General features: G+C 61.7%; 1 protein-coding gene across 1 annotated transcript; it reads right to left on the bottom strand.

The window, feature by feature from the left end:
• Positions 1 to 8644: 8644 nt before the first annotated feature.
• Positions 8645 to 24114, bottom strand: FRMD8 (FERM domain containing 8). Its single transcript, XM_028515557.2, has 11 exons — positions 23955 to 24114; positions 23559 to 23643; positions 21725 to 21892; positions 18214 to 18315; positions 17870 to 17928; positions 17578 to 17744; positions 16351 to 16575; positions 14179 to 14302; positions 13195 to 13338; positions 11444 to 11648; positions 8645 to 8848 (listed from the first exon to the last, which is right to left on the bottom strand). The coding sequence occupies exons 2-11, from the start codon at positions 23641 to 23643 to the stop codon at positions 8730 to 8732; spliced, it is 1398 nt and encodes a 465-aa protein (XP_028371358.1). The 5' UTR covers positions 23955 to 24114; the 3' UTR covers positions 8645 to 8729.
• Between the last annotated feature and the right edge of the window lie 595 nt (positions 24115 to 24709).

Genomic DNA, 24709 nt, shown 5'->3' with positions numbered 1-24709 from the left:
TGGGAGGAGATCCTAAGTGAGGAGGGGACTTCTCACATTGATCCACATCTCCCCTGGGGGTTGCAGGGTCTTTGGGCTCTGAGTCCCTGATGCCCTTGCTTGGCCGTTGCCGGGGCAGATCCAGTGGGGTCCTGCCCCCTCCCAGGGCCAGGCCTCCAGGAGATAAATCTGACGGTGTTGGTCCCCTGCATCCAGCTCTCTGGGACTCCCTGCCACCTGCGCCCCCTAACTCCTGGGCATCAGGCCCTTGGAGCCCCAGACCTACTGACCCCTCCCGCCTTCCCTCAGCCCTGCCCGAGCCAGCCTCCTGCCTGCAGCCTGCTCCGCCCTTCTCCTGCCAGGTCCTCACTGGCTCCCTGTGTCCTGAAGGCCCTGCTCCTAAGTGCTCACCAGACCCACCTGTCCCCTCCCCGTGCCAGGCACCTGTGTTCTTGCTCCCCAGCCTCCAGCAGAGGGAAGGCCTGTGGCACGAGGGACCCAGTCCCCCAAGTCTTGCCTCCCCCAACCATGGACCTCCTAGGCCCCCTTGTTGCCAACTCAGCCGGTCCCAGCTCTCAGAGACCCAAGCCTTTGGGCTGTGCTCGCCCCGTCAGCCTCCCCCCAGCCCCACCCACCAGGCATCCTGGTGAGTGCTCCTCTGGGCGGATAACTGCACCTACCGCCTTCCACCCCTGGGTCTGCACAGCCCCTAAGTGACCCTCTGCCTTCCCCAGGGCCTGCCTGCAGCCCCCGCGGCCAGAGCCCCCCCCTTCTGCTGGGGTTCTGTCCGTGGTCAGTCCTCAGGCCTGAGCCTTGACGGCCCCACAGCGGGCCCCCAGCGCCCTGGTGGCTCAGACTGTCCTTGAGCCTCTGAAGGTGGCTTTCTGCTCTGACCCCCCTTGGCCCGCCCGAGTGACATTTGTAAGCAAGGTGTGCATGGTGCCAGGGCTCCCAATGGGAAAGGGGCAACCCTCTGAATGGTTCCCTTTGCCCTTGGAGGCTGCTGACCTTGACGCTCTGAAGGAGGCCTGTGCTCTCACCGGCCCAGAATGTCAACAGTCACCACCACCCCCTCCACCAAATGCCAAGGTCGAATGGGTAGGAGACACAAATCCTAGGGAAGAGCTGGGACTATTATTACTCCCCTTCTTGCAAGTTATAGTTATGACAAGTAGTTTAAAATAGCTGCAGGGCTCCGTATGGGTGGGGGAGGGGTGCTGAGCGAGGGGACAGGACAGTTGGGAAGGGGGAGGGGCCTGGGACAGTCAGCTCCTGTGGGTACAGGGTGAAGCAGGAGGGAGATGAGTAGTCCCAGGGTGTGTCCACCCGCCTCCTGGATTCCCCCAAATAACCCTAGTTTTAAACATTATGACTCAGTTGTCATTTCACAGGGAAATTTAAAAAAAAATCCCAAAGCAGAATCTGCTTTCAGGACATGGATGGTGATCTTTGGAGAACGTGGGTCCATCACCAAACAAGGAACCTAGGGGGACCCCCCGCATCTGGTACTCTCGGAGATCCAGGAATCCTCCAACGTGGCCCAGAGGAAGGTGGCTGCGGTCAGGAGCCAGGACGCCGGCTCAGCGAGGGTGTGGGCGAGCAGCGCCAGACCCAAGCTCCGGGATTTTCCAGCTGCGTAGATCCGGGTGGGCGGTGCCCGTTTGCCGCTTCTGCCTCGAACTGGAGGAGCAAAGGGTGGGCTCAGCTGCCCCCTGCTGGCCGAAGCCTGACCAACAACCAGCGGGCAGGGACCTTGGCAGACTTCCCCCTGCTCTTCTCCTCTACGTTCTGCAGCCAAGTCCGAGCACGAAAAGCAGCTGAATTGGGGGCACCAGACATGCTGCTTAAAACTGAAGTCCTGGCCAGGGTGTGCCCTGCCACCCGTTCCAGATGAGGCTGGAGAGTCTGCCTGCCTTCCCTCAAAGGTGGGGCTGAGCTGGACAGGGCCCAAGGGCCAGGATGCTCCCCGATGCTGCAAGTGGTGAACTGACTGACCCAGAAACGCCTCGGCCTCCGTTGGGACACAGTGGGATTACCCGTGTTGATTGCTCGGTGGGCTCTGGTACCTGACGAGCTGGGGTGTGTGTGTGTGTGCAAAGATCCCATCCCACCGCACTGACTCCTAGGGGTAGGCTTCTCCTGGGGGTCTCCTCGGCTCCGGGGGCCTGCAGAGCCGGGTGCTGGCGGGCTAGGCCAGGCCATGCGGGCCAGGCTGGTGGGGGTAACCACTCCTGCTTCTCCCCGCACCCCAAGGGCAGCTGGCATTTTAGAACCTCCTTGAGGCATCTAAAAAGCCCCAAGGAAGACCGAGACGATGAACTATGAGGGCAGTACTACGGGTTGACTCGTTGAATTCTGTCCCCCCAGTGAAGGCATGTTGGAGCCCTGACCCTCAGTTCCTCAGCATCTGATCTCAGCGAAAACTGGGATCTTCGATTCCCAGCCAGGGCACATGCCTGGGTTGCAGGCCATGGCCCCCAGCAACCGCACATTGATGTTTTTCTCTCTCTCTCTTTCTCCCTCCCTTTCCTCTCTAAAAATAAATAAATAAAATCTTAAAAAAAAAAAAAAGAAAACTGGGATCACTGCAGGTATAGGTGATTCAGAGGATGTGGGGTAGGGTGGGCCCCCAACACAGTCTGACTGGGGTCTTTGTGCGAGAATGGCCACGTAAGGACAGACACACGGGGAGAAGCCACGTGACGACGAAGGCAGGGACTGGGCTTGTGCAGCTGCAAGCCGAGGAGCGCCACAGACTGCCAGCAAAACACAAGAGCCTGTGGGAGGTGGGAGGGGCCCCTACAGCTGCAGAGAGAGCTTGGCGCCGGCCATACCTTGGTGGTGGACTCCGGCCTCCGGAACTATGAGACGATGCATTTCTGTTGTTTTAAGCACTGACTCCTATGTCCCCATTTGGGGGTCCCCTCCCCATTTGTAGGAGCCTGTTAAGGCACCCTCAGGGGACTAATGCAGGCGGAAACAAAGGGGGCATGACCTCTGGAACTCGGTGGGTCACACAGGATGAGTGAATGGATGAACCTGACACAACCACACACAGGTGCAGCCACTGCGGCCACAGATGCTTCACATCCGCCACTCAGTGTTACCTACAGCACCTTGAGGTTGGGGGGGGTTGTCCCCACTTCACAGATGAGGAAACTGGGACTCAGAGGGTCTTGATTCCACAGTCAGGAGCCCTTGCCGAGCACCTCCCCACCGCTGCAGACAGGCGCCACCGTCTACAGAGGTGTGCGACACACGCGTTCCACCCCGGGCGTGCAGGGAGATCAGACAGGCATCACTCCTCCCCAGGAGCCTGAAGAAGCAGGTGCTGTGCCCACCCCCCTCCCCCCCCAGTTCAGAGAACAGGAAATAACTCGCCTAATGCTACACAGCAGGGGGAGGAGCACGAAACAGTGAACAGGGTCCCCGGGGGAACCAGTCTGTTCTGCTCCCAGAGGACAGCTGTCCAGTCGTCCAGTCTGACAGGTGAGGTGTTGGCAGCTGGAACGAAATGGCACCTCTGTTCCCGAGCTCTGGCTAAGGGAAGAATTCAGAACCAAGACTCAGGTTATATCACAAAGTTTATTTATTTTAAATTATTATTGATTGATTTGAGAGAGAGGAAGGGTGGGCTGGGAGGCTGTGCCCCTGGGTGCTCCGGAACACCTGCCAAGGCGGCCACTCTGCCAAGCCTGGGAGACGCGGCGGCTTACCTGGTACACGGGAACAGACACGGGGGCTGGCAGAGCAAGAAGACAAAGACACGTGTCCCAGGCGAGAGACCAGAAGAAAACTCCAGAGGAAGAACTAAACAAAGGGAGACGGGCAAAGTCCGAGATGCAGAGGTTGAAAGACTGGTTGTAAGGGTGCTCAGTGAGCTCAGTGGGGACCTCGACAGCACGCAAAAGGAGCGGAAATGAAGAATGGGAGGCGGAGAGGGGGTATAAGGGGACTAAATGGTAATGGAAAAAATACAATAAAAATAAATTTTCAAAAGAATAATTTACAGGGAATCAACAGTAGAGCAGATGAAGCCAAGAATTAAATCAGCAATTTGGGCCCTGGCTGGTGTGGCTCAATGGACTGAGCACCGGCCTGCAAATGGAAAGGTCACCGGTTCGATTCTCAGTCAGGGCACACGCCTGGGTTGTGGGCCAGGTCCCCAGTTTGGAGCATGCGAAGGGCAACTGTTTCTCTCTCACACAATAATGCTTCTCTCCCTCTCTGTTTCCTTCCCTCCCCCTCTCTCTAAAAATAAAATAAATAAAATCTTGGAATACAAGGACACAAAAACACCCAATCAGAACAGAAAAAAGAACAAGAAGACAGCGTAAGGAGCCTCTGGGACAATGTCGAAAGCACCAAGATCTGCATCGCGGGGGTTGGAGGTGCTGGAAGGAGAAGAGAAAGACTGAGAAATTGAAAATCTATTTGAAAAAGTAATGACGGAAAACTTCCCTGACCTGGTGAAGGAAATAGACATACAAGTCCAGGAAGCACAGAGCCCCAAACAAGCTGGACCCAAAGAGGACCCCACCAAGACGCATCATAGTTAAAATGCCAATGGCTGAAGATGAAGAGAGAGTCTTGAAAGCAGCCTGGGAACGGCAGAGAGGTGCCTACAGAGGAGCGCCCCTAAGACTGTCGGTGGTGTCTCCACAGAAACCCAGCAGGCAAGAAGGGGCTGGCAAAACATATTCCAAGTGATAGAAAGCAAGGACATACAACCAAGATTACTCTATCCAGCAAAGCTGTCATTTAGAATCAAAGAACACACAAAGAGCTTCCCAGACAAGAAAAAGCTAACGGAGTTCATCACCACCAAACCATTCTTACGTGAAATGTTAAAAGGTCTTCTTTAAGAAGAAAAAAAATGATAAAAAAAATATATACGAACCATAGCCTTGGCTGGTGCGGCTCAGTGGACTGAGCACCAACCTGTGAACCAAGGATTCACCGGTTCGATTCCCGGTCAGGGCACATGCCTGAGCTGCAGGCCAGGTCCCCGGTAGGGGACTTGCGAGAGGCAGTCACACATTGATGTTTCTCCCTCTCTTTCTCCCTCCCTTCCCCTGTCTAAAAATAAATAAAGTCTTTTAAAAATGTGAATAAAATGTCAATAAGTACATATCAACAATTGAATCTAAAAAAACAAATGATCAGGCAGGACAGAAACAGTGTTGCCGGAGGGGAAGAGGGTTGGGGGTTGGGGGAAAAGGCTGTGGATGAAAAGGGTCCCCTCACGACACCTGGCACGCTTAGGGGAGGCCCTGGAGGCAGCCTTACAAACTCACGAGACCTGAGCTGACCACAAATGGTCTGAGATGTAAACTTACTCACTAGAGCAGTTTATGGCAGGTGGTGGTCTTGTTCTAGGCTAAAATATTCCCTGGCAAACGTCAATCTCTACCTTAAGCCTGTCTGCTGTCTTTTGCATCCACTTAACAGACCTTTAGAATGTCAGAGTAATGTCCTTTTTCTGGACCACTCAAAGGACCAGCACTTCCCACTAATCCCCTCATTGGTCGTTATCAGGTTGTTGACTGTTAACCATCCTGTACCCACCTGCGCAGAAGTGTGTGTCTATCATTGTACTTTTCATCCAACCCCAGAGGTTCCCCCTTTGCTTTCTCCCCGCCTCCCTGATCTGTCACCGGTGGATTTCGTGTGATTGTCACGTATAAAATACGGTGCAGAATGGCCACGTTCCAGAGCGTCTCCTCAATCTGTTGAGGTTTTCTTCCTAGCTTCCTAGCAACTGTCATCAGTTTGGCTCAATAAATTCCCAAAACTTCTCGGCAGGTTTGAGTGTGTTTCATGTTGACAAAGCGACGGGATCAAGACGTACACACTGGCGGGACCAGAACGGCGGGACAGGTGAGGCGCAGCGCAGGGAGCGCAGTCAGCGATGTTCTAGTGAGTGTGTGGGGTCAGATGGGCGTGGGAGTGGTCAGACGCTCATTAGTGAGTTACGTAATGCCCAATCACAGGCGCGTGCACCTGAAACTACTATACTGCATGTCAACTGTAATTGAAAAATAAAAAGTGATTAAAAAAATAAAGCAGCCCCTCCGCTGACTACAGGAAGATTGTCTGGATCGTCCACCGAGGCCCAGTGTCATGATCACAAGGGTCCTTACACACGGGAGAGAAAGGGGAGGAGCATCAGAGAGAGATGAGGGGGGATCACAGCTTGTGCCGTGAGGACCCCCTCACCTTCGCTGGCTTTGAAGATGGAGGAAGGGCCACGAGCCAAGGGTCGCCAGCGGCCTCTAGCAGCTGGAAAAGTGCCCAGATTCTCCCCCAGAGCAGGAGCCGCAGCCTTGCCCCACGCCTGACCTCGGCCCAATGAGGCTCAGCTCCGACCCCTGGCCTCCAGAACTCGGAGACAGCGAGTGTGTGCTCCACAACTGAGGTTGTGGTCGTTGGTTACAGCCGTCACAGGAAACCGCCGCAGGTGGCGAGGGCGGAGGGGCCTGGGTACAGGGCAGGCTCCAGGCTGCTGGTGCTCCCCTACCCACCGGGGGCAGGGCTCTGTGCCATCTGCAGGCCCTGGCCTCTTGGGTGAACCCCGTAATCCTGTTCTCCCTCCCAGCTTTCTGGACACGGGGCGTCCCCAACCCCCAAGTGGTGCTCACCCCTCAGGAACACAGCCCGTGGTTCTCACTGCTACGCAGCTTCTGGTGGGGCTCGCAGCGCTGCCGAGGGTCGGCCTGACACCAGCCCTGCGGGAAACCAACTGCCCCCGGCCTTGCCCAGGGCAGGAGGGCCCTCGGGGTGGGGGGTGGGGGCTCGAGAGTCACTCAGGCCTCCTGGGCTCTCCGGCCTCGCCCCCGAGGCACTGGGCCCTGGACCGCAACCCCCAGGTGTGAGGAGGAACCTGGTGGCAAGTGGCTTAGGTCACAGGATAGGGACAAAGGCTCCAGCCAGTGTTCTGTCACTCCTGCTTCATTGCCCCTTGGCAGCGCTTCTACCATGGTCCCCGCCACAAACCCCCAAACCCCTCTGGGATCTTCTTCCCCTCACCAACCACCAACGCTGGAAAACCTCACTCTGGCTTGGCCGAGTGTTCGGGAGCCCTGAGCGCTGCACCCCTTGACAAAAGGCCGACCGTAGCTGTGACCCACTTGCAGGCTATAACCAACACCCTCTCCCGTGACGGGGCAGCTCACTGGTTAGAATGTTGTGCCAGATACACCAAGGTCAAGGGTTCGATCTCCCATCAGGGCACATGTAAGAACCAACCAAGGAATGCATAAATACGACAAAAAAATGTTCCTCTCTCAAATCAACAATAAAAAAACCCACACTCTTTTATTTCATATCGTAAACTACCCCAACATTGCTGGAAACGGATTTTATTAGGTCACATGGTACAAAAGAATGAGGACATTCAAAGGACATTCAGTAAAAGGCTGTTTTGTCCCACGGGACAGGCAGGGAAGGTTAAGGCACAATGGACGCTTAGAAAAGATGAGGAAGACAAGGGCACAAACAAGTAATTTGTGCGCGCACACGCCCGCCGGCCGCACCCCGCAGGCCCCGCGGGCCCCGCAGATAAGAAGTCACTTGGCGTCAGAACAGTGGGAGAGTGGGCGGAGGGGACGGCGGGCGGGGAGCCAGGTAGGTGAGTCACTCCCGAGGAGAGACAAGATGTCCTTTGGCTGGGACACTTACTTATTATGACAAATAACAAAGCCGCTGCTGCCAGAAGGCGGGCCCGCGTCAGAACATCTGGAGCGTCCAGAAGTCTCGGAAGGCAGAGGGCGGGCTCTGGCGCTGAGGGGAGACACAGCACTCAGGTTTCCCGGCACAAAGGAGCCACGCCCAGCGCAGTCGCCTGTTCCCCAGAACGGAGACCAGAGGGGCTGGCGGGTGGGGCTTCCCTAGCGCGGGCGGCCCGCGGGCTCGGGCCAGGACGAGAGCACAGCGCCACCTGATGGGGAGCCGGAAGCTCTAAGGTTGTGGGTTCTCGTGAGTGCCCCAGAGTTCACGGGGTTCGTGGAACCAAAGCAGATGAGAAGAAAACAAAACCGACACCAGAATCCCACGAAGAGCTTTTCTGAGTGCAGAGGGAGGGTCTGGTGGGCCTGCTGGTCCCCAGAACGGCTGCCTCCAAGTTCAGTGACATCACCGAAAGCTAGAAAAAAGGTGCTTTCCTGCTGGCCAGTGTCTCCTGCCTGCAAGAGAGGCCTGAGCGAGGGGCCTGGGTGCCCGCTGAGCTACGCCCCCAACCCCAGCCAGCCAGGGAGGCGCCGGGGTGGGGGGGGCCTCCCCTTCTCTTCCTGCCAAAGGTCCCCCTGCCCTGGGAGGCCCTGCCCGCCCCATCCCTGCAGCGATGGCCCGCCCGGCAGCGTGGCTGGAATGCCGGCTGGAGGAGTGCGGGGATGTGGTCGCTAAGGTCCAGGGAATACACCAGGGACGCACACTGGGCGGGTCCCAAGCCCTGTTCCTCGGTCACCCGCCATGGGGGCTGCCAGTGTGGGCTACAGAACAGGGGGCGCTGTCCATCCTGAGGGGCACCAGGGCGCGTCCCTGGGCGAAAGGGGGAGGCCGGGGCCTGATCACATGGTCCTGAGATGGCGGCGGGGCCGTAGGGGATCCCTGAGCGGCAGGCGCTGCGCAGCCCAGCCCCCGCACTGTCCGCCAGGCAGAGAAGATGCTCCTCTGGGCTGCAAGGCAGCCTTCCTCCCGGACTCGACCCCCGGCCCGCCCCTCCCCGTGCCCTCCTCAGCCGCAGCGCCGCCTCAGCTCTGCTCCAGGCTCTCGGCCGGCCGCACCACGGTGTAGCTCCCGTGGCCCGCGGAGAGCTGCCGGCTGAAGAAGGACGTGGTGCGCTTCGGTTTCACCCGCTTGATCTGCTCGCCTGTCGGGGGGGCAAGAGGAGTGCACTGAGGGGCGGGCTTCCGGCGAGGGGCCCTGGCCCCGGGAAGCCCGGGTTGGGCTGAGCTGCCCCTTCGCACCTGCCACCTTTCGGGCCTCATTCCCCTCGCCCACCCTCCCACCAGCGGCAGGATGGGTGGGTCGGGCATGTTGCCAGCCCCCCAGATCCGAGGCAAACCCGGGTGTGCGTGTGATGCCGGGCCAGCTGTGGTGCCTGAGGAGGTTTTGCTAAAACCCATTCCAGAACCGACTAAAGAAAAAAAAAAAAGACTAAAGACACAAAATACCTACGACACACACGACTGGCTCCAGGTGAGCCTCGCCAAGACGAAAAGAATTCTTACAGGTTCAACCTGTCGCGCCAGCCGACCGAGGTCAACAACACCCAGTCTTGAACCATGCTGACAACGCGCCCTTGCTGAGACGTGACAGAAGTGGCACCTGCCTCTGCGACCCTCCTCCCTGAGAGCCACAGACCCAATCACCTCCAGGAAAGGGAGACCCTGCAATAAACACTCCCGACCAGCCCTGCCCCGCCCCCAGCTGCCAAGGTCACAAAAGGAAAGTCAGAAACCGTCACAGCCACGAGGAGCCTAAGGGGACGGGACAGCTGAATGCAGGGCGGTCCTGGATGGGATCGTGGGACTGTGGGACTAAGAAAGGACAGCAGGTCAAAACACAGGTCTTCAGTGAATAAAGCCGTGCCAGTGTTGGCTCGGTGATTATAAATAGATACACCAGCCAGGTGTGGCTCAGTGGGTTGAGTGCCGGTCTAAGAACCAAAGGGTTGCTGGTTCGATTCCCAGTCAGGGCACATGCCTGGGTTGCGGGCCTGGTTCCCAGTAGGGTGCACACAAAGGTAACCCCACATTGATGTTTCTCTCCCTCTCTTTCTCCCTCCATTCCCCTCTCTCTGAAAAGAAATAAAATCTTAAAAAAAAAAAAGAAAAGAAAGAAAAACAGGCAACACAAGTGAAGACAATATAAACAACCAAGAATGTAAAAATGGACCAACTTCACTAGCAGTCAAACAGCACCCCATACCCATTCTCTGTCTGGACGACAATAATGCCCATCGTCGTCCAGATGCGGAAGACTAGGGACCCCCGAGGTCTGCTGCGACACAGTGGGCCCGGAAATGATGGGATCTTACCCTGCAAATCAGTGCAGCTGGTAAAAAAAACTCGACACTCTTAACACGAAGTCGTACCTGGGACCCAGTCCTGGAGCAGGAAGGACACCGAATGTGTGGAGGAGCTGGTGACACCCGGAGTCTCTGCGGTTAATAACGCTGTACCACCATGTTCCCTGGTGAGCGGGGGCGTGGGGGACAGTACGTCCTCTCCTCTGGGAGGGGTACTGGCGGGCGCAGCCCAGGACCCAGCAACGCCGTTCCCAGGACCTTATCCTGAGGAAGCAGTTCAGAGTCCAGGCAAGGACTCGGCCACAGAAGTGATGTTTGCAGTAACTGAGGACTGGAGGTAACTGCCATGCCCACCAGCAGGGGGTGGAGTGAAAACGCTAACCACGCTGAGCAACACTGCAGGCGCTAACGATTGTGTTACAGAAATATTGCTTTGCCTGGCTGGCGTAGCTCAGTGGATTGAGCACAGGCTGCGAACCAAAGCATCACAGGTTCAATTCCCAGTCAGGGTACATGCCTGGGTTGCAGGCCATGGCCCCCAGCAACCGCACACTGATGTGTTTCGTTCTCTATCTCCCTCCCTTCTCTCTCTAAAAATAAATAAATAAAATCTTTAAAAAAGAAAAAGAAATATTGTTTTGCTTTTTCCAGTTGTAAAAGTGGCATGCTTGTGGGAAACTTAAAAGCTACGAAGCAGCACAAAGGAGAGAGGAGGAGCCACAGCCACCAACCGCCACAGCGGGCCTCCCCTCCCCCCCACACACAGACGCCGTGGGCAGGCTGCCGTCCTATTTATCACCTGACTTTTCTCTGCTCAGCATTATTTGGTAAACACCTTGCCTTTTAAATGTAGGTCTGCGTTACTGCATTACAAAGCCCCTTTTATTCTGCAATGATTCTAGATTTGTAGAGATGCTGCAACGACAGTAATACCCTCGTCCAGCCCCTCCTGACGGCAGCACCTTCTGCTGCCCTGGTGCGTCTGCCGAAGCTGAGACGTGAACCTCGGTACAGCACAAACTTGAGAGACTCCGGGTTTCACCAGCTCCTCCACACACGTCCTGTCTGCTCCAGGACCCGACCCCAGATACCACACTGCGTTTAGGGCGTCGCGTTTTCACCGGCCGCGCTGATTTGCAGGGCGAGGTCCCACGTCTCCACGCCCGCCCGTGCCGCAGCAGACCTCAGGAGTTCCTACTCTTTCACGTCTGGACGGTCCTGCACGAACACACCTGCGGGTGCAGCGGCCAGAGGGGAGAGAACGGGACCCTTGCCCCGGGGCCCCAGAGGCCTCCAGGTCCCGATCACAGAGCTCAGATGTGACACTACACCCAGCCCTCCGTACCTCCAGAGCTCCCCATGGCGCGTGTGTGTACATGTGTGTGCGTGCAGGAGCGTGTGTGCGGGCGCATGTACCATGAAGGGGACACTCACCCTCCTCCACGTAGTCAATGGTGGAGAGGTGCTGGATCCGGCTGCACACCACGCTGCCCTGTCTCTGCAGCTGGGGGCGCTGGCTGGGAGGGGGCGAGGAGCCAGGGGCGGAGGAGGGGCCAGTCCCGCTGTCCTGGGGGGCGTCGGGCTCTGAGGCCTGGTTCAGCTCAATGCAGTACTCGATGAGGCTGCTCATCAGTTCAGCCTGGGGAGGGGAGAGAGGCCCACGTGAGGACCGGGGGGTGAGCCACAGCCCAGGCCCTCCAACCCTACAGGGCAGGGAACCAGAGGGACGTCCCCTGCCCGCTCTGCCCGCTCTCTGGTGGGGGAGGCAAACGAGGAAACAAATACCATTCGTACAGCCCTGCCAGGTAGCTCAGTTGGTTAGAGGATTGCCCCCATAAGCTAAGGTTGTGGGTTCGACTCCCGGCCAAGGCACATACAAGAATCAACCGACGGATGCATAAATAAGTGGAACGACAAAAATCGATGTTTCTCTTTCTCCTCTTTATCTCTAAAAGTCAATAAATAAAAAAGAAAAAAACCCCTGCCCTTTAAAAAAAATCCACACGAGAAAGGAAGCAGAGGCAGGTCATCTGCAGGCCGGGGCCAGGGAGGCGTCCCATCGGGGGTGACGTTATACGTCGGTCCTGGAGGAAGAGCGGGGGTCCCGGGTCCCGGGCGGGGGGAGCGCTCTAGTTAGAGGGCACGGGGCCGGAGGGCCGCAGGGCTGCAGTGCACCGGCCAGGAGGCGAGAGAAGCCGGCGGCTACCGGGAGGACGAGCGGGGAGGACGGGGTCTGGGCAGGGCTTCCTGGGCCAAGGGGACTGCGTGCACATCACTGAGGGAGAACCTGCGGGCCATGAGGAGGGGAAGGCGGCGGGAGGGCACGGGCTCAGGGTGGGCGGCTCCTTCTGGGCATGTTCTTTAAAAGCGAGGCCTCTCAACACGCTGGAAACGTGACACATGCTGATACAAAAGGCGAAGTGACCCGAAGTCAGCGACCGTGGTCTGGACGCCACAGGTCGGGCCACGTCAGGGGACCGACGGGTCCACAGGGGGAAAGCCGTCGGTGAGTGGCGCTCCCTGGCCAGGCAACGCACGTTTATCGGTGCCCGCCTTGTGCCCGGCGCTGTGGCCGGCAGGGAGACACGGCAGGGACTGGGGCAGGCGCACTGCCTGCCTGGTGCTTCCAAGAGAGAACCCGTGGGGGAGGGGAGTCGGAGGCCACGGGGGCGGCCCCATGGTGACAGGTGTGGCTGCTGAGGGGCGAGGAACAGGGAGGGAGGCGCAGAGAGAGCAGGGAGCAGCGTGGCTCTGCAGGGTCTAGAGACCCCAGGAGGGGCAGGAGGGGTGCGGGGCGACCGCTGTCAGAGGCAGGGGTCCCTGGGCGGTGTCTGCCTGCAGAGGCGCTGAGGTGACAGTCCTGACTGGGCCCTGGGTGGGGGGACGCCTCTCCTTGAGGGGGGACGGGGTGGTGAGGGTGGTCCTACCCCTCCCACGCCTGCCCCTCCCCCAAGAGCAGCCAGCTGGAGGACGAGGACGGAGGGAGCTGGTGTGGGGCGGTCACACAGCCCTGGGAAGCCCTCAGCCAACAGCCACCACCTGATGCAGGCAACGCCCCAGACCGGGCCCAGTGAGCTCCCCGGGGCGGCTCTAGGCCAGGAGGAGCCTGCTCCCCAGGTGCCCGGGCCCCCTGAGCCCAGCCTCCCCCGCCCCACCCACACCAGTGCAGGCAGCCCCCCGACTACCTGCTTGGAGTAGACCTTGAGAAGCTTGTTCACTGGTGTGCCTTCGTGGTCCCCGTCGAACTCCAGCCACAGCACAGACTCCTCCTCCTCGGGCGACGTGTGGTCCCAGGACAGCTCCTGGAAACGCAGGCCCAGCAGCACGTGCTGGCCAGCGGGAAAGGCAGAGCTGGGCGCGGGTGCCGCCAGGGGGCGACTCCCGGCTGTTTCACCCCAAGGCTGGGTCTAAATTCGCGCATGCTTTTCTCTGAGGACAGGAGTCCCCTGCGAGGGGGCGGGGCCCAGGGAGGCTGGGGCGGGGGGGCCCTGACCCACAGCACTTCTCACCCGCGGGTGGAGGCCCCGACGGCCAGGACACCAGGTGCGGGGAGAGGCAGGTGGGCGGGGGGCCTCTCCCGGGAGATCAGCTGGGTAGCTCCTCAGCACAGACGCCCAGGAAGGGCTGGGGTCCCTCTCCGGGGACAACCAGAAATGGCCCCGAACTGTTCTGCGGCCCAGGAGGGACTCCTGAGCAGGAGCAGGGAAGCAGCCCCGGTCGCCACCACCACCTTCGCCACAGCAGCCTGGCCAGCTAGCACCCCCTGTGGGGTGAGGGGCAGCACCCGGACAGCCCAGGAGGGCTCCTGATTGAGGGCGTTCCTGGGAGACCAGCAGCTGATGTGCAGCTGCAGGCCGAGCAGCACGGCCGGGCCGGTCAGACTCCCTGCAGGCTCGGGTGTCCGTCCCAGCGGCAGCCCCCCTGCCCAGTGCCCCCTGCCCAGCCCATGGGGCAGAAAAGCTGACCCACAGCAGACCTGGGAAAGCCCCCAGGAAGACAGTAAAAGCCCCAGAGACACCCAAGGGAGGCAGGGGCCCTCCCAGACAGGCCACCCACCCTGCCCAAGGCCAATCACAGGCCCAGGGGACCCCGGAAGGCCAGGGTAAGGACCCCACTCCCTTCCTCTCCAGAGACCCCCGCAGGTCCCACCCGGGAGGAGCTGGAGGTACCTTCTCCCTATTGTCGATGACATGCACACCCTCCAGGCTGATGGCCACGGTCACCGGCTTTCGCCCGCCCCGGTGCAGAAAGCCCTGGGCCGGCTTGTCCACCTCCCCGTGGAAGAAGGCACACCTGGGGAGGGGGGCGGGGTCAGCCTGGCCCCTCTGGCACCGGGAACAGACGCCCCGGCGTCTGGAGCGGCTAAGCCGTGCGAGTGACCGCAGGTTAAATGGAAGCCTGCCCGGGGGCGGGGTGAGAGGGAGGCGTGTCGGGGGCAGTGGCTCCGAGCTGGTCGTGCAGGACCTGAGGGTCTGAACAGGCAGGAGGTCGAACTGAGTGTCACTGAGGAGGGCACCACGGGCAGAAGGAAGAGCGTGGGCCCAGGTGTGGATAGAACAGGTGACATTCGGGGAGCCACCAGGAGGCTGAGGACTCAGGGGCTGAGGCTGCTGGGGGGCGGGCCAGGCCACACCAGGGGTGGGAGAGCCCCGCCACCCCCTTGGGCAGCAGCTGGGGGTCAAGGCTGCACCTGCGTGGGGCGCACACGGGGGTTGGCGTTAGGGTTAGGAAAGTGGCTGCAGGGCTGACACTGAGAAGGAAAGAGGGTGAAGTGGCTTTGGGACACCAACCCACCGAGCTGCCACCCTCTCCTCTCCTGCCCGGCCATGTCCTCTCCCACTCCTGCGGCTGCCCTGGCCCCTCACCCCCTTGCCCTGGGCTAAGCCAGCACCCTGGTCAATCCCGCTCTCTGTGACCACCTGCGCTGGCGCAGGGGCCCGAGGACAAGCACCCACTACCTTCCCTCACCGAGAGCAGCCTTGATCGCCGCCCGGCAGCCCACGCCTGTCCCTGCTCCTGGGAGACCTCTAAGGCCTGGCCGAGGGCCGGGGAGACTGAACCAGCAGAGGAGGGCCCGCTCACCGGCCCTCGGCTCAGGCTTTCGCTCTCTGCTGGGCCGTCCCCGTCAGCACACACACCTCGCCTGTCCCCGAGTTAACTTCCGTCCCCAGCACGCCCAAGCTGCCGCGCCGCCGCCTGACCCCACTGCGCGGCCCACGGGACAGCGCACCACGGGAACAGCTGGTCACGCACACTGTCCCGGGCTTCGTCTCCCTCTCCCTGACCTGCTGTCTCCTCCACGACGCCGGAGCCAAGGACAACTGCCTGCCACACAGGACCTGTCGAACTTGACCTTGAAGCAGCAGCACGGGATGCTCAGTCACTCCCTCCCCGATGCCTCCCTCTGCTTGGCTTGTGGAGAACCCCCCCGCCTGGCTGGCCTGGACCCTCCTGCCGCCCGCAGACGGGCTGTCTCTCCGGGCCCCTGGGCTCAACACCAGCCTCGTGCTGCCGCCTTGCCCGTCACCGCCGACCCCCAGACCCACACGCCTCCTCAGGGCTGCCGCCCGCACATCCAGCGAGCGCCTCACCATCGGCATGTGCCAGGGCCCCCAGCCTGTCCCCTGCACGGTCCCACTGCAGCTGATGACAAGGTCACCCTCTAGCTGCTTGGGCCAGAAACCTGGAGTGCTCCCCTGCCCCCTCTCCTTCACCCCTCCCACCGCACCTCTAGCCAGAAGGTTCCGACAAGTCCGTCCTTGGTAACTCCGGAGTCCGGCCATGTCTCACCTCCAGCGTCACCACAATCTGGCCTCAGCCACGTCACGCCCACGCAGAAATGTCACACGGTCCCCAGGCGGGCTGCCTGCAGCCCCTGCCCACCTGTATATAGTCTGTTCTTCACTTCTCCTGCTCAATGTCTGTCTCCGCTAGACCCACAGTGTCACCTGGCAGGGATCAGGGTCCCTGCTCACGGAGGTGTGGCCTGTGCCGGGCGCCACCGCGGCAGGCGGACCAGCGCTCCCAGCGGGAGGCTGACCGTGTGAACCGCAGCACTAGCTGATGGGCAGGTCAGCAGGTCCACTGACCAAGCGACTGGGGCAGGAGGGAGGGGAGGACCTGCCCGGGCTGTCCTGGTCTGTGAGAGGAGGAAGGGAGGGACAAGGGTCCAGCTGGGGACCCGTGGGGCTGGAGGCGCTGGCGTCAAGGCACACCTCACATGAGGACAGGGCTCGGCCACAGCGGAGACGGGCTTGCTGGCGCGCGGCGCTCTCGAAGGCCAGGGCTGTCACAGGACGGAGGGGCCCCGGGGCCGCGGCGGCCACAGCGACGACACTCACCCGTAGTAGGGCAGCTCGTGGCACTTGCGGAGGTAGGCGTGGTAGTGGGTCCTCAGGGAAGCCTCGAGCTCGCAGTCGCCGCCGGCCACTTCCTGCACCTTGCGGTAGGCGTTGAGCAGGCCCTGCTCGCTGGCCCCGGCCTTGGCCCCACGGCCACGGAGGGCGGCAAAGAGCCTGTGGCCCCGCCTACACAGGTGGGCAGGGAGAAAGGAGTCCAGCTGCTCCCTGTGGAGAGGGGAAGACGATGCTCGGCGTGAGGAGGGGCTCCGTGGCCGGGGCAGGCACGCTCACGGGGGGAAGAGGGGGAGGCCCTGGACATGGGCCGCCAGGAGTCCTGCTGCCGCTGTCCCAGCAGCACATCCGACAGGCGAGGGCCCTGAAGGGAAAGCCGGGAGACGGGGAGGAGCGGACACCAGGCCGAGGCCAGAGGGCTCCATGGCGACATCTGGGTCACAAGGAAGGGGAAACCTGACAGAAGAAAAACTGCAAGTGACCCAGAACTTCCAGGGGTGTGTTCTGCCCAACGGGGATGTGAGAAGCACCAGCCTCCCATCCAGCCACCTGGGGTCGTGGGAGAAAGGAGGAGGGGAGAGGCCAGGCGTGACCACATGTCCTCCCCGTCCCAGCAGCCCGTGGCTGCGCGGGCCGCGAGCTGGCTGGTCTGCCTGACCCACAGCCGGAGCCGCGGTCTCTGAGCACTGGGAGCTCAGGCCCGCTGTGGCTTCTGGGGCAGCAGACACCTGGGCTGCAGGGCAGGGTGGCCGGGCCAGCAGGAGGGCTGGGGGACGTCCAACCACAGAGCGGCAGGAGCAGGGGTCTCCAGGAGGCTGCCCCCCTTCTTGGGGCTACCGTGGGCATTCTCATCGTTTGTCCCCCGAGCAGTCCCTGACTGTGACTACAAACAAACAGGCCAGCTCCCTCCTGACCTTGGAAGGAGGCTGGACGCCCCCTGCCACGCACATCCAGGGCTCCTCGGGCTGGGGCTCCTCTCGCAGAGGTCACTTCTCCCAGGCCCCCCTGCCCCGGCCCCTCAGCCCTGGGGGGTGAGGAAAAGGAAGCTCAGAGAGGTGGGCTGGCCCACCCAAGGTCCCACAGTATGAGGGCCGGCCCTGGGGCCGAGGTCCCCCGACTCAGGGACCTCGAAAGAACCATGGCCACTTGGAAGCAGGATTCTGGGGCAACCCTCCCCACCCCCCCACCCCCACCTCAGGTCACGCTGGCCGTCACCTCAGGGTGCAGGCCGTGGGCTGGCCAGGCCGGAAGGGCCCGAGCTGCACGCGGCACACCAGCGCGCCCAGGGCCTCACAGTCCTCCATGTCGCACGGGTACCGTGCCGCCAGCACGTTGCCCTTGGCCTCCTCGTACAGCAGCCGCAGGACCTCCTCGTCGTGGATCTGTGGGGCGGGGGGGGGGGGGGGGGGGGGGGGTGTGCTGCTCAGCTCGGCCAGGGCGCCGGGGCCCAGGGACACGGGGAGGCTAAGCACGGGGCACCAGGCCCGCCTGGGGTCAGCCGCCTCACCTGGAGCTCCCGCCGCTTTGGGAAAAACACGTTCCTTCGGAACTGCAGGGAGGGCTCGTCTGGGGAAGAGGCTGGGGTCACTGCTCAGCCCCACCCGGCCCTCTCCCGCCGGGCCGGTCCCCGATCCTCGGGCTCACCCAACTGCAGCTGTCCAGACAGCGGGGTGTGTGGCTCGTCGTGACACACTCACTGACCTCCTGGCCCACCCTCTGCCGGACTCCCCGGGCTCCCCTGCCAGGCAAGGCTGGCGGGGCCTGGGGAAGACGCTGGCCCTGCCCCTCAGCCAGGGTGGCCCCCAAACGCTGCCACCAGAGGTCCAGCTGGGCCGGCAGTCTCGCACTGACCTGTGGCCACGTCGTCGTCCGGCGCGTCGGTGAAGCGCAGCAGCAGCTCTGGCCACTGGCGGCCCAGCTTGTAGGGCTGGTGCTTGGGCTTCAGCTGCACCTCTGTGGGGCGAGAGGGAGCGGCGCTGCAGCCTCTGCCGGCGCAGGCGGAGGAAGGGCAGGGGCACGGGCCCCGCGGCACGTGCAAGTGCAACCGCTGCCCGCCCACCAGCAACACGACGGCGGTCACGGCCAGCGTCACCCGAGCAGGCACTGAGCGGCCAGCACGGACTCAGGGGCACACTCTGCAATGCCCCACCCTCACCTCATCCTTAGAGAAAACGAGGCTCGGAGAGCTTCAGTGGCTTGTTCAAAGTCACAGAGCGGAGCCAGCCCTGGGCTGTGCCCTACGGTGCCCAGGGTGGCCTGCGGGCGGAAGGTGCTGGGGGCGGCAGTGCAGATGGCCCCAGCACTGCCATTAGGAAGTGGAACCGAAGCTGGTGACAGAGACCCGAGGGCCTGCCCTGCCCTCCCCTGGCAGAGCCGGGGTCCCCCCCTCACCAGCCCCTACCTCCGGCACCTCCCCTGGGTGCGCCAGCTGCCCTCCCATCCTGCCAGCTCCTGGCCTCCGTGGCCACAGACGCCAGCCATCCAGCTGCCCCACCTCCCCTCCTTCTCTTGCCCCCTTTCCCATCCGGCCTTCCTCACTTGCTAGCACGGTCCCAGCGTGCTCATGCCTCGGGCCTCTACACTTGCTGTTCCTCCCGCCTCAGTCCCTTCCCCCAGAGCCTCACATGACCTGCTGGCTTGGGTCTTGGTTCGGGTGTCATTTTCCCTGGACCCCTAGCTAGGGCATCCCCTCCCTGTCACTCTCACACCAACTGTGCCCCACCCGGGCGACTCTGCAGTGGTCGGCACTATCTGACTCCACCTCACTGTCCGTGCCCCCACCAGCCCGAGTGTCACGAGGGCAGAAGCGCCCCCGCGTGGTTCACTGCTGTGCCGCAGGCCCGCCGCGGGCCCTCGCCGCAGCCGTGGCCCGGGACTCAACAGCTCAGTCCGGGAGTGGCAGAGCAGTTTCACCTTGGACACCGCAGCCTTGAGAAGTCTGAGGCCATTTCCGGGACCACCTGGTGACGCTGCTGCTGGGGGCCGGGTGCAGCATCGAGGGGGAATGGCAACGCCCACGCCATCAACTAGCTCCCCTGCCCTCTGACCTTTATCTCCGGCCTTTACCCCTCCCGCCAGAGGGCCGGACACCTTGTCCTGCCAGCCCGGAGCCCAGGGTCCTCGTCCCTGTCCTCTGGGTTTCCATCTGGACCCTGATCACAACCCACAACTACAGCCACAGCCTCCAAAGTGGCCTCCCTCCCTGCCTACAGCGCCCTCCACCCCACCCCTGCACTCGGCTTCCCCACAGCCCTTTCTCCTCCCGTCATCTGTCTGATCCGGGGCTCCTGGTGGCTCCCCAGACCTCTTTGCCGACCGAGGCACTTGCTTGCACCCTGCAGAGGCACCCCTGCTGGCGGGCCCCCCAGAGGGGGGCACACTGTGTGCAGCAGCACCCCCCCCTCCAGGAAGGGCTCCCTCGGCACTGCCCCCACCACTCGCAGGACCCTCCAAGCATGCTCGGGCTAGGCTCACCAAAGCCCAAGGAGGGACAGTGCCTGCCCAAGGCCACCAGAGTTAGTGGCTAAGGCAGGACAGAGCTCTGCCCACCGAGTCTCCAGCCCCACACTTTAGACGGGTTCCCTGAGGGCAGGGGTGGGGCTCCGCACATACTTGTTTGATGAACGAGGACCCTTGGGCACACCGGGGGGAGGAGTCTGGGCTAAGGGAGCCCTGCCTTTGCCCATGGCCCAGCCCTGGCCGGCCTTGAACCCCGAGCCCCGGCAGCTCAGAGGACTTCCGCTGTCAGAATGGGACCACGCTGACCCCCATGGTCCGACACTTCCAGATGGGACCATTCCGCCTGGAAGCTGTCACCCAGACAGACGGACTATCCCTGGAGCCCTGTCCCAAGTAGAGTGACAATGGGAATGGGGAGGCCAAACCCTCCCAAACACCCAGTTCGAAGGAAGGGCAGCGCCTGCGCCAGCAGCCCCCCTGCCTCATGCCCCAGGCCATCTGTCAGAGCTTACCCACGGTGGGGGGCGGGGGGCGGTGGCAAAGGTCCTGGGGGCCCTAGTCAAAGCTGGAGTGACCTTTCAGCCTTCCTGAACACAGCGAGGGAACACAGTGGGCACTGACTTCCTGCCAGGGCCTCCAGCCGCCCTCCTGGATGAGGCGGTGCCCCAGGGAGACCAGGCCAGCGGGGCACACAGGCGGCCCATTCATGCTCTTGAGGGGGAGCAGGAATGCGAGGAGGCGGGAGCGGGGGCAGAGGAAGCGGGAGGGGGAAAACAAGCTGTCCAGCTGCAGGGACAGGGAGCCCGAGGCAGGGCCCGCCACATGGAAGGAACGCCCCTCCTGGCTTTTCAAAGGCACGAGCCAAGGGGCCCACAGTCCTGACCAACAGCAGCCTGGCGGCTCACGGAAGCACAGCTGCGCTGGGTGGGGAGCGGCGGGAGGAGACGAGGCAGCAGGAAGGCGGTGGGCGAGCGCAGCAGCTGGGCGGGAAGCTCCCACTGGCAGAAGGGGTGTGTGTGGGGGTGGAGGGGGGGGACAGGCGCTCCCTCTGCCACCAAGCCAGCTGATATCCCCCCTCCAGGGTAGAGGTACAAACCACTACCACTGGGGGCCCCGGGGCCCAGTCACCCTCTTCTTGCCCCTGCTCCTCTACAAGAAAGAAGATTTAAGCTCGGAAAACACGCCTGGCCCTGGCACCAGCGGGGCATGCTCTCCCCGACCCCCTTCCTGCCCAAGCCGGGAGGCTGGAGGCCCTATTCAGAGCCACAGCACCACCCCATACCATCCCTGCCTTCGGCATCTCATCCTGGAAGGGCAGGGCGCTGGTGGGCACAGGCCAGAAGCCAGGCAGGGCTGGAGGGCCCCCCCCCCCCCCCCCCCGCCCCACAGAGAAGTCAGTTCCCGCTCATCTTGCCTTCCTGACCCGCAGGCAACGTCCCATCCTCAGAGACCGCTGCCTCCTGCGCTGAGTACCACCCGCCTCCCTGCCCTCAAGAGCAGGCGCAGTTCAAAGAGGTCAGCTGGGGGTCACCCAGGCTTCCCTTCTGCTCTCAGCCCTCCCACGCACTGGTCCCACCATGCCAAACCTCAATCTCCTCATCTGCAAGAGAGGGCTGGGCCATGAGAATGTGGTGACCTTCCGCTCGCGAAATGCCAGCTCGGGCTGGGGCAGAGCACAAGCGCCACGCGCGGAGACCCTGTCTCCCAGTCCCGCCCCTCCTCTGCCACCGGCAGAAAGAAAAAAGAGGCAGAAAGAAAAAAGACATCGTCCGCGTGCTCTGGGTCCTCAAGGGGTGGACAGCTCCAGGACACACTCGAGTCCCACCTTCCCCTGAGGTACGGTGGCCTCAGGCCTGGAAGCCGCCCCCTCCGGCGCACCGGGCTCCTCCCTGGCAAGCCTTACCCAGCAGAGGGGAGACGAGCCAGAGCGCGAAGATGTCCATGGCGACGTCTGGGAGCTGCAGGACCTCGCGGATGGCGCGGTGCAGCTCGTGGGCACTGAGGGACGGCAGGTTCTCCGCGGCCAGGGGCACCACCGTGTCGTCCGCCAAATACACCAGCACGTCCGGTGCTGCAACGGAAGCCGGGCAGGGTCGGCTGGGCCGGTGCGCAGGCGCAGGCATGTCCATCAGGAACCCTCCACCCCCACTGCGGCTGCAGCCGCCACTCCATACCCCTGGGAGACCCTGGAAAGAGGCAGGGCCCCAGCACCCCTGGGGACCCCGGAAAGAGTGCTGTCGGGGCTTACTCAAGACCCTCCCAGCACCCAGAAGTCCAGCACCTCTGCCCCAGGCACTGGCCTAGCCACACTCCAACCCCCAAAGGTTCCAACTAGGGCTGGCACTGCCCCCTGCACGCTCCCCTCGAAGCCCCAAGCACTCCTCTGCGCTTCTTCCCTGACGGAGCACATCCCTCCGGCGGGGACTGGGGCAGACAGGCTGAGCCCGTGCTGAGGCTGGTACAGTTGGTATGTTGGGCTGGGAGTGGGGGGAGCTGGGCAAGTCGCTGTCTCTCTCTGGCCCAGGCTAAGGTGGGAACTGAGGACTCAAGGAACCCCAGGGTGAAGCAAGATCCGGCAATGGGCTTCCTTAGGACTCAGACCTCAGCACTCAATACCCTGGCCTTTCAAGATAGTCTCAGACAGGCTCAGGAAGTACAAGTTGGGCATTCCCTCGTGACAGCTCCTGGGATTCCTATTTGCAGTGCAGAGCCAAGGGGAGACCTTCGGAAGAGCAGCCAGATTCAACACCGCACCCCCCTGCCCCCGTCCCCGGAACTGTAGCTAGTGGGAAGGAGCGCTGAGCTCGGAGGTCAATACACTCGGGTTCCCACCCTCGCCTGGCCCCTGGCTGGCTGGCTGACTCCAGCAAGCCGGTGAGTGCAGGCTGCCTCGCCCGTGACACTGGGCTATCTTCCCTCGAAGTGTGGCTGTAAATCAAATGAGGTGAAGCCTGTGAAAGGCACAGTTTAACCCTGGCTGGTGTAGCTCAGTGGGTTGAGCGTGGGCTGCAAACCAAAGTTTCGCAGGTTCGATTCCCAGTCAGGATACATGCCTGGGTTGCAGGCCATGACCCCCAGCAACCGCACATTGATGTTTCTCTCTCTCTCTCTCTATCTCCCTCCCTTCCCTCCCCTCTCTAAAAATAAGTAAATAAAATCTAAAAAAAAAAAAAGAAAAAGAAAGGCACAGTTTATCGTTAATACAAGGGAAAGCACTTTTTGGATACCTGGTCTGTTCCCTAACAGCTACTTTCTTAAGAGACCATAAGATCATCTCCAGGATGCTGAGATTCAGACCCACTTTTCAGGTGGGGAAAACTGAGGCACTGAGGGCTCCAGTATCCTGTGACTTAACCTCTCCAGGAGCCAATTTTCCTCCAAGAAAATGAAGATAAGGATCCCTGCTTTCAAAAGGGTGTTTGTGACAAAGAAATCCAACAAAGAAAGTGAATGAGTCATTTTTCACTCATGAACTTTGAACTTCACAGCTATGTGAGACACGCTCATTTTACAGATGAGGAAAGGGGGATTCAGAAGAGTACCCAACTTGGCCAGTAGCCTAGTAACAGAACCCAGGTCCTCTGGTTGCCTTGGGTCACTTTTGCATGCCTCAACACATCTTATTTGTTAATTAACGCCTAAGAGTCTCTTTAATGGAAGAGATGAGAAGCCAGGGTCACATCCCTGGGGCTGGGGCCCCAAGAGGGTATGGTGGGGAGATGGAGACAGGGACCCACCTCGGGCTCCCACGGAGGACACGCTGCTTCGATGGGACCGCTCAGCGGGGCCGGGCTGCCCGGCAATGTCTTCCGTCCCGTCCATCTGCAGAGAGAGAGAAAAAGAGCCGTTACTGGGGGTCCGGGGCTGGGGTGGCTGGGGAAGCTCTCAAAGACGAAGGGAAGGGTCCCGGGCTGATCTGTGCAAGTGAGCAACGGGGCTGGAGGCGCTGGTGCGCAGACTAGAGGGGTGGAGGTGAGCGGGGTCCTCAGCCAACTCCAGGTCAGGGCTGGTGGGAGGACCAGGCCGTGATGGCCCCCAGGGCGGTGGAAGCTCGGCTCGCCGGCTAGCCCTGGTGGGGCACGGCGCAACCGCGTCGCGGCGGGGGCCAGCGCACGGCGTCGCCGCGCCCTCACCTCGCAGGGACGCAGCGCCAGCCGCCTCAGCCCAGGTCGCTGCCTTGACTCCGACCCCCAGCACCGGTTCGGGCTCTGCCGTCCACGGAGACTCCAGCTCCCTTTCGGCACCCAGCACCCCGGGTGCGACGCGGAAGCCGGAGCAGAGGAAGCGCGGGGCGCAGGGCCCCACCTCCCCGGCCCGCGGGAGCCAATGGGAGCCTGAGGCCGCCACGCACGCGCCCTGCGGTGCCTGCGCGCTCAGGGGCCCCCCACGCCCAACCCCGAGGTCCTGCGCACGACTGGGACGACCTGGTCACACATCTCTTTTGTTTGGGCACCTCCTGGGACGGCCGCACTAAGAACCAGCCCCGTCACCTACCCAAGTGACTAAGGGCGAGTGGCTCTCACACCGATGGCCTGTAACAGGGTGTGGAAAGTTCAAGGCTATTGGGGCTCTGGGCGTGAGCCCTGGCACTTACTTGCGTGTGACTTTGGGTCTGTCCCCCTCACCTGTAAAATGGAGATGCTAACTAGGATGCGTCAGGGGTTCCCACTGTGCTGGGCTTGGGTAAAGGTGACACAGGCAATGACCTGTACTGCAGCGCCCCCGCCCCCCCCCCCCCCCATGAGGGGTGACGGGCTCTTTTCTGTGGTCAGAAGACTGGGCCCCTGTCCTGACTCATCTTGGACTAGTCCCTTCCCTTCTGGGCCCGTTTCCTTCATCTACAAAATGAGGATGACCTCCAAGGACCCTCAAATTATATGCCAGAAAC

This window comes from Phyllostomus discolor, chromosome 6 (genome assembly GCF_004126475.2).
Source record: "Phyllostomus discolor isolate MPI-MPIP mPhyDis1 chromosome 6, mPhyDis1.pri.v3, whole genome shotgun sequence".
Taxonomy (NCBI): domain Eukaryota; kingdom Metazoa; phylum Chordata; class Mammalia; order Chiroptera; family Phyllostomidae; genus Phyllostomus; species Phyllostomus discolor.
Note: the sequence above shows the minus strand (reverse complement) of the source record. Positions and strands in the feature narration are given on the sequence as shown.

Excerpts from the sequence above, each read along its gene's own strand:
- FRMD8 (XM_028515557.2), bottom strand. The coding sequence starts at position 23,643 with ATGGACGGGACGGAAGACATTGCCGGGCAGCCCGGCCCCGCTGAGCGG. Across the intron at positions 21,893-23,558 it reads GTCCTCCGTGGGAGCCCGAG|CACCGGACGTGCTGGTGTAT; the intron begins GTGGGTCCCTGT and ends CTTCCGTTGCAG. Across the intron at positions 8,849-11,443 it reads CATTGACTACGTGGAGGAGG|GCGAGCAGATCAAGCGGGTG; the intron begins GTGAGTGTCCCC and ends CCCCCCCGACAG.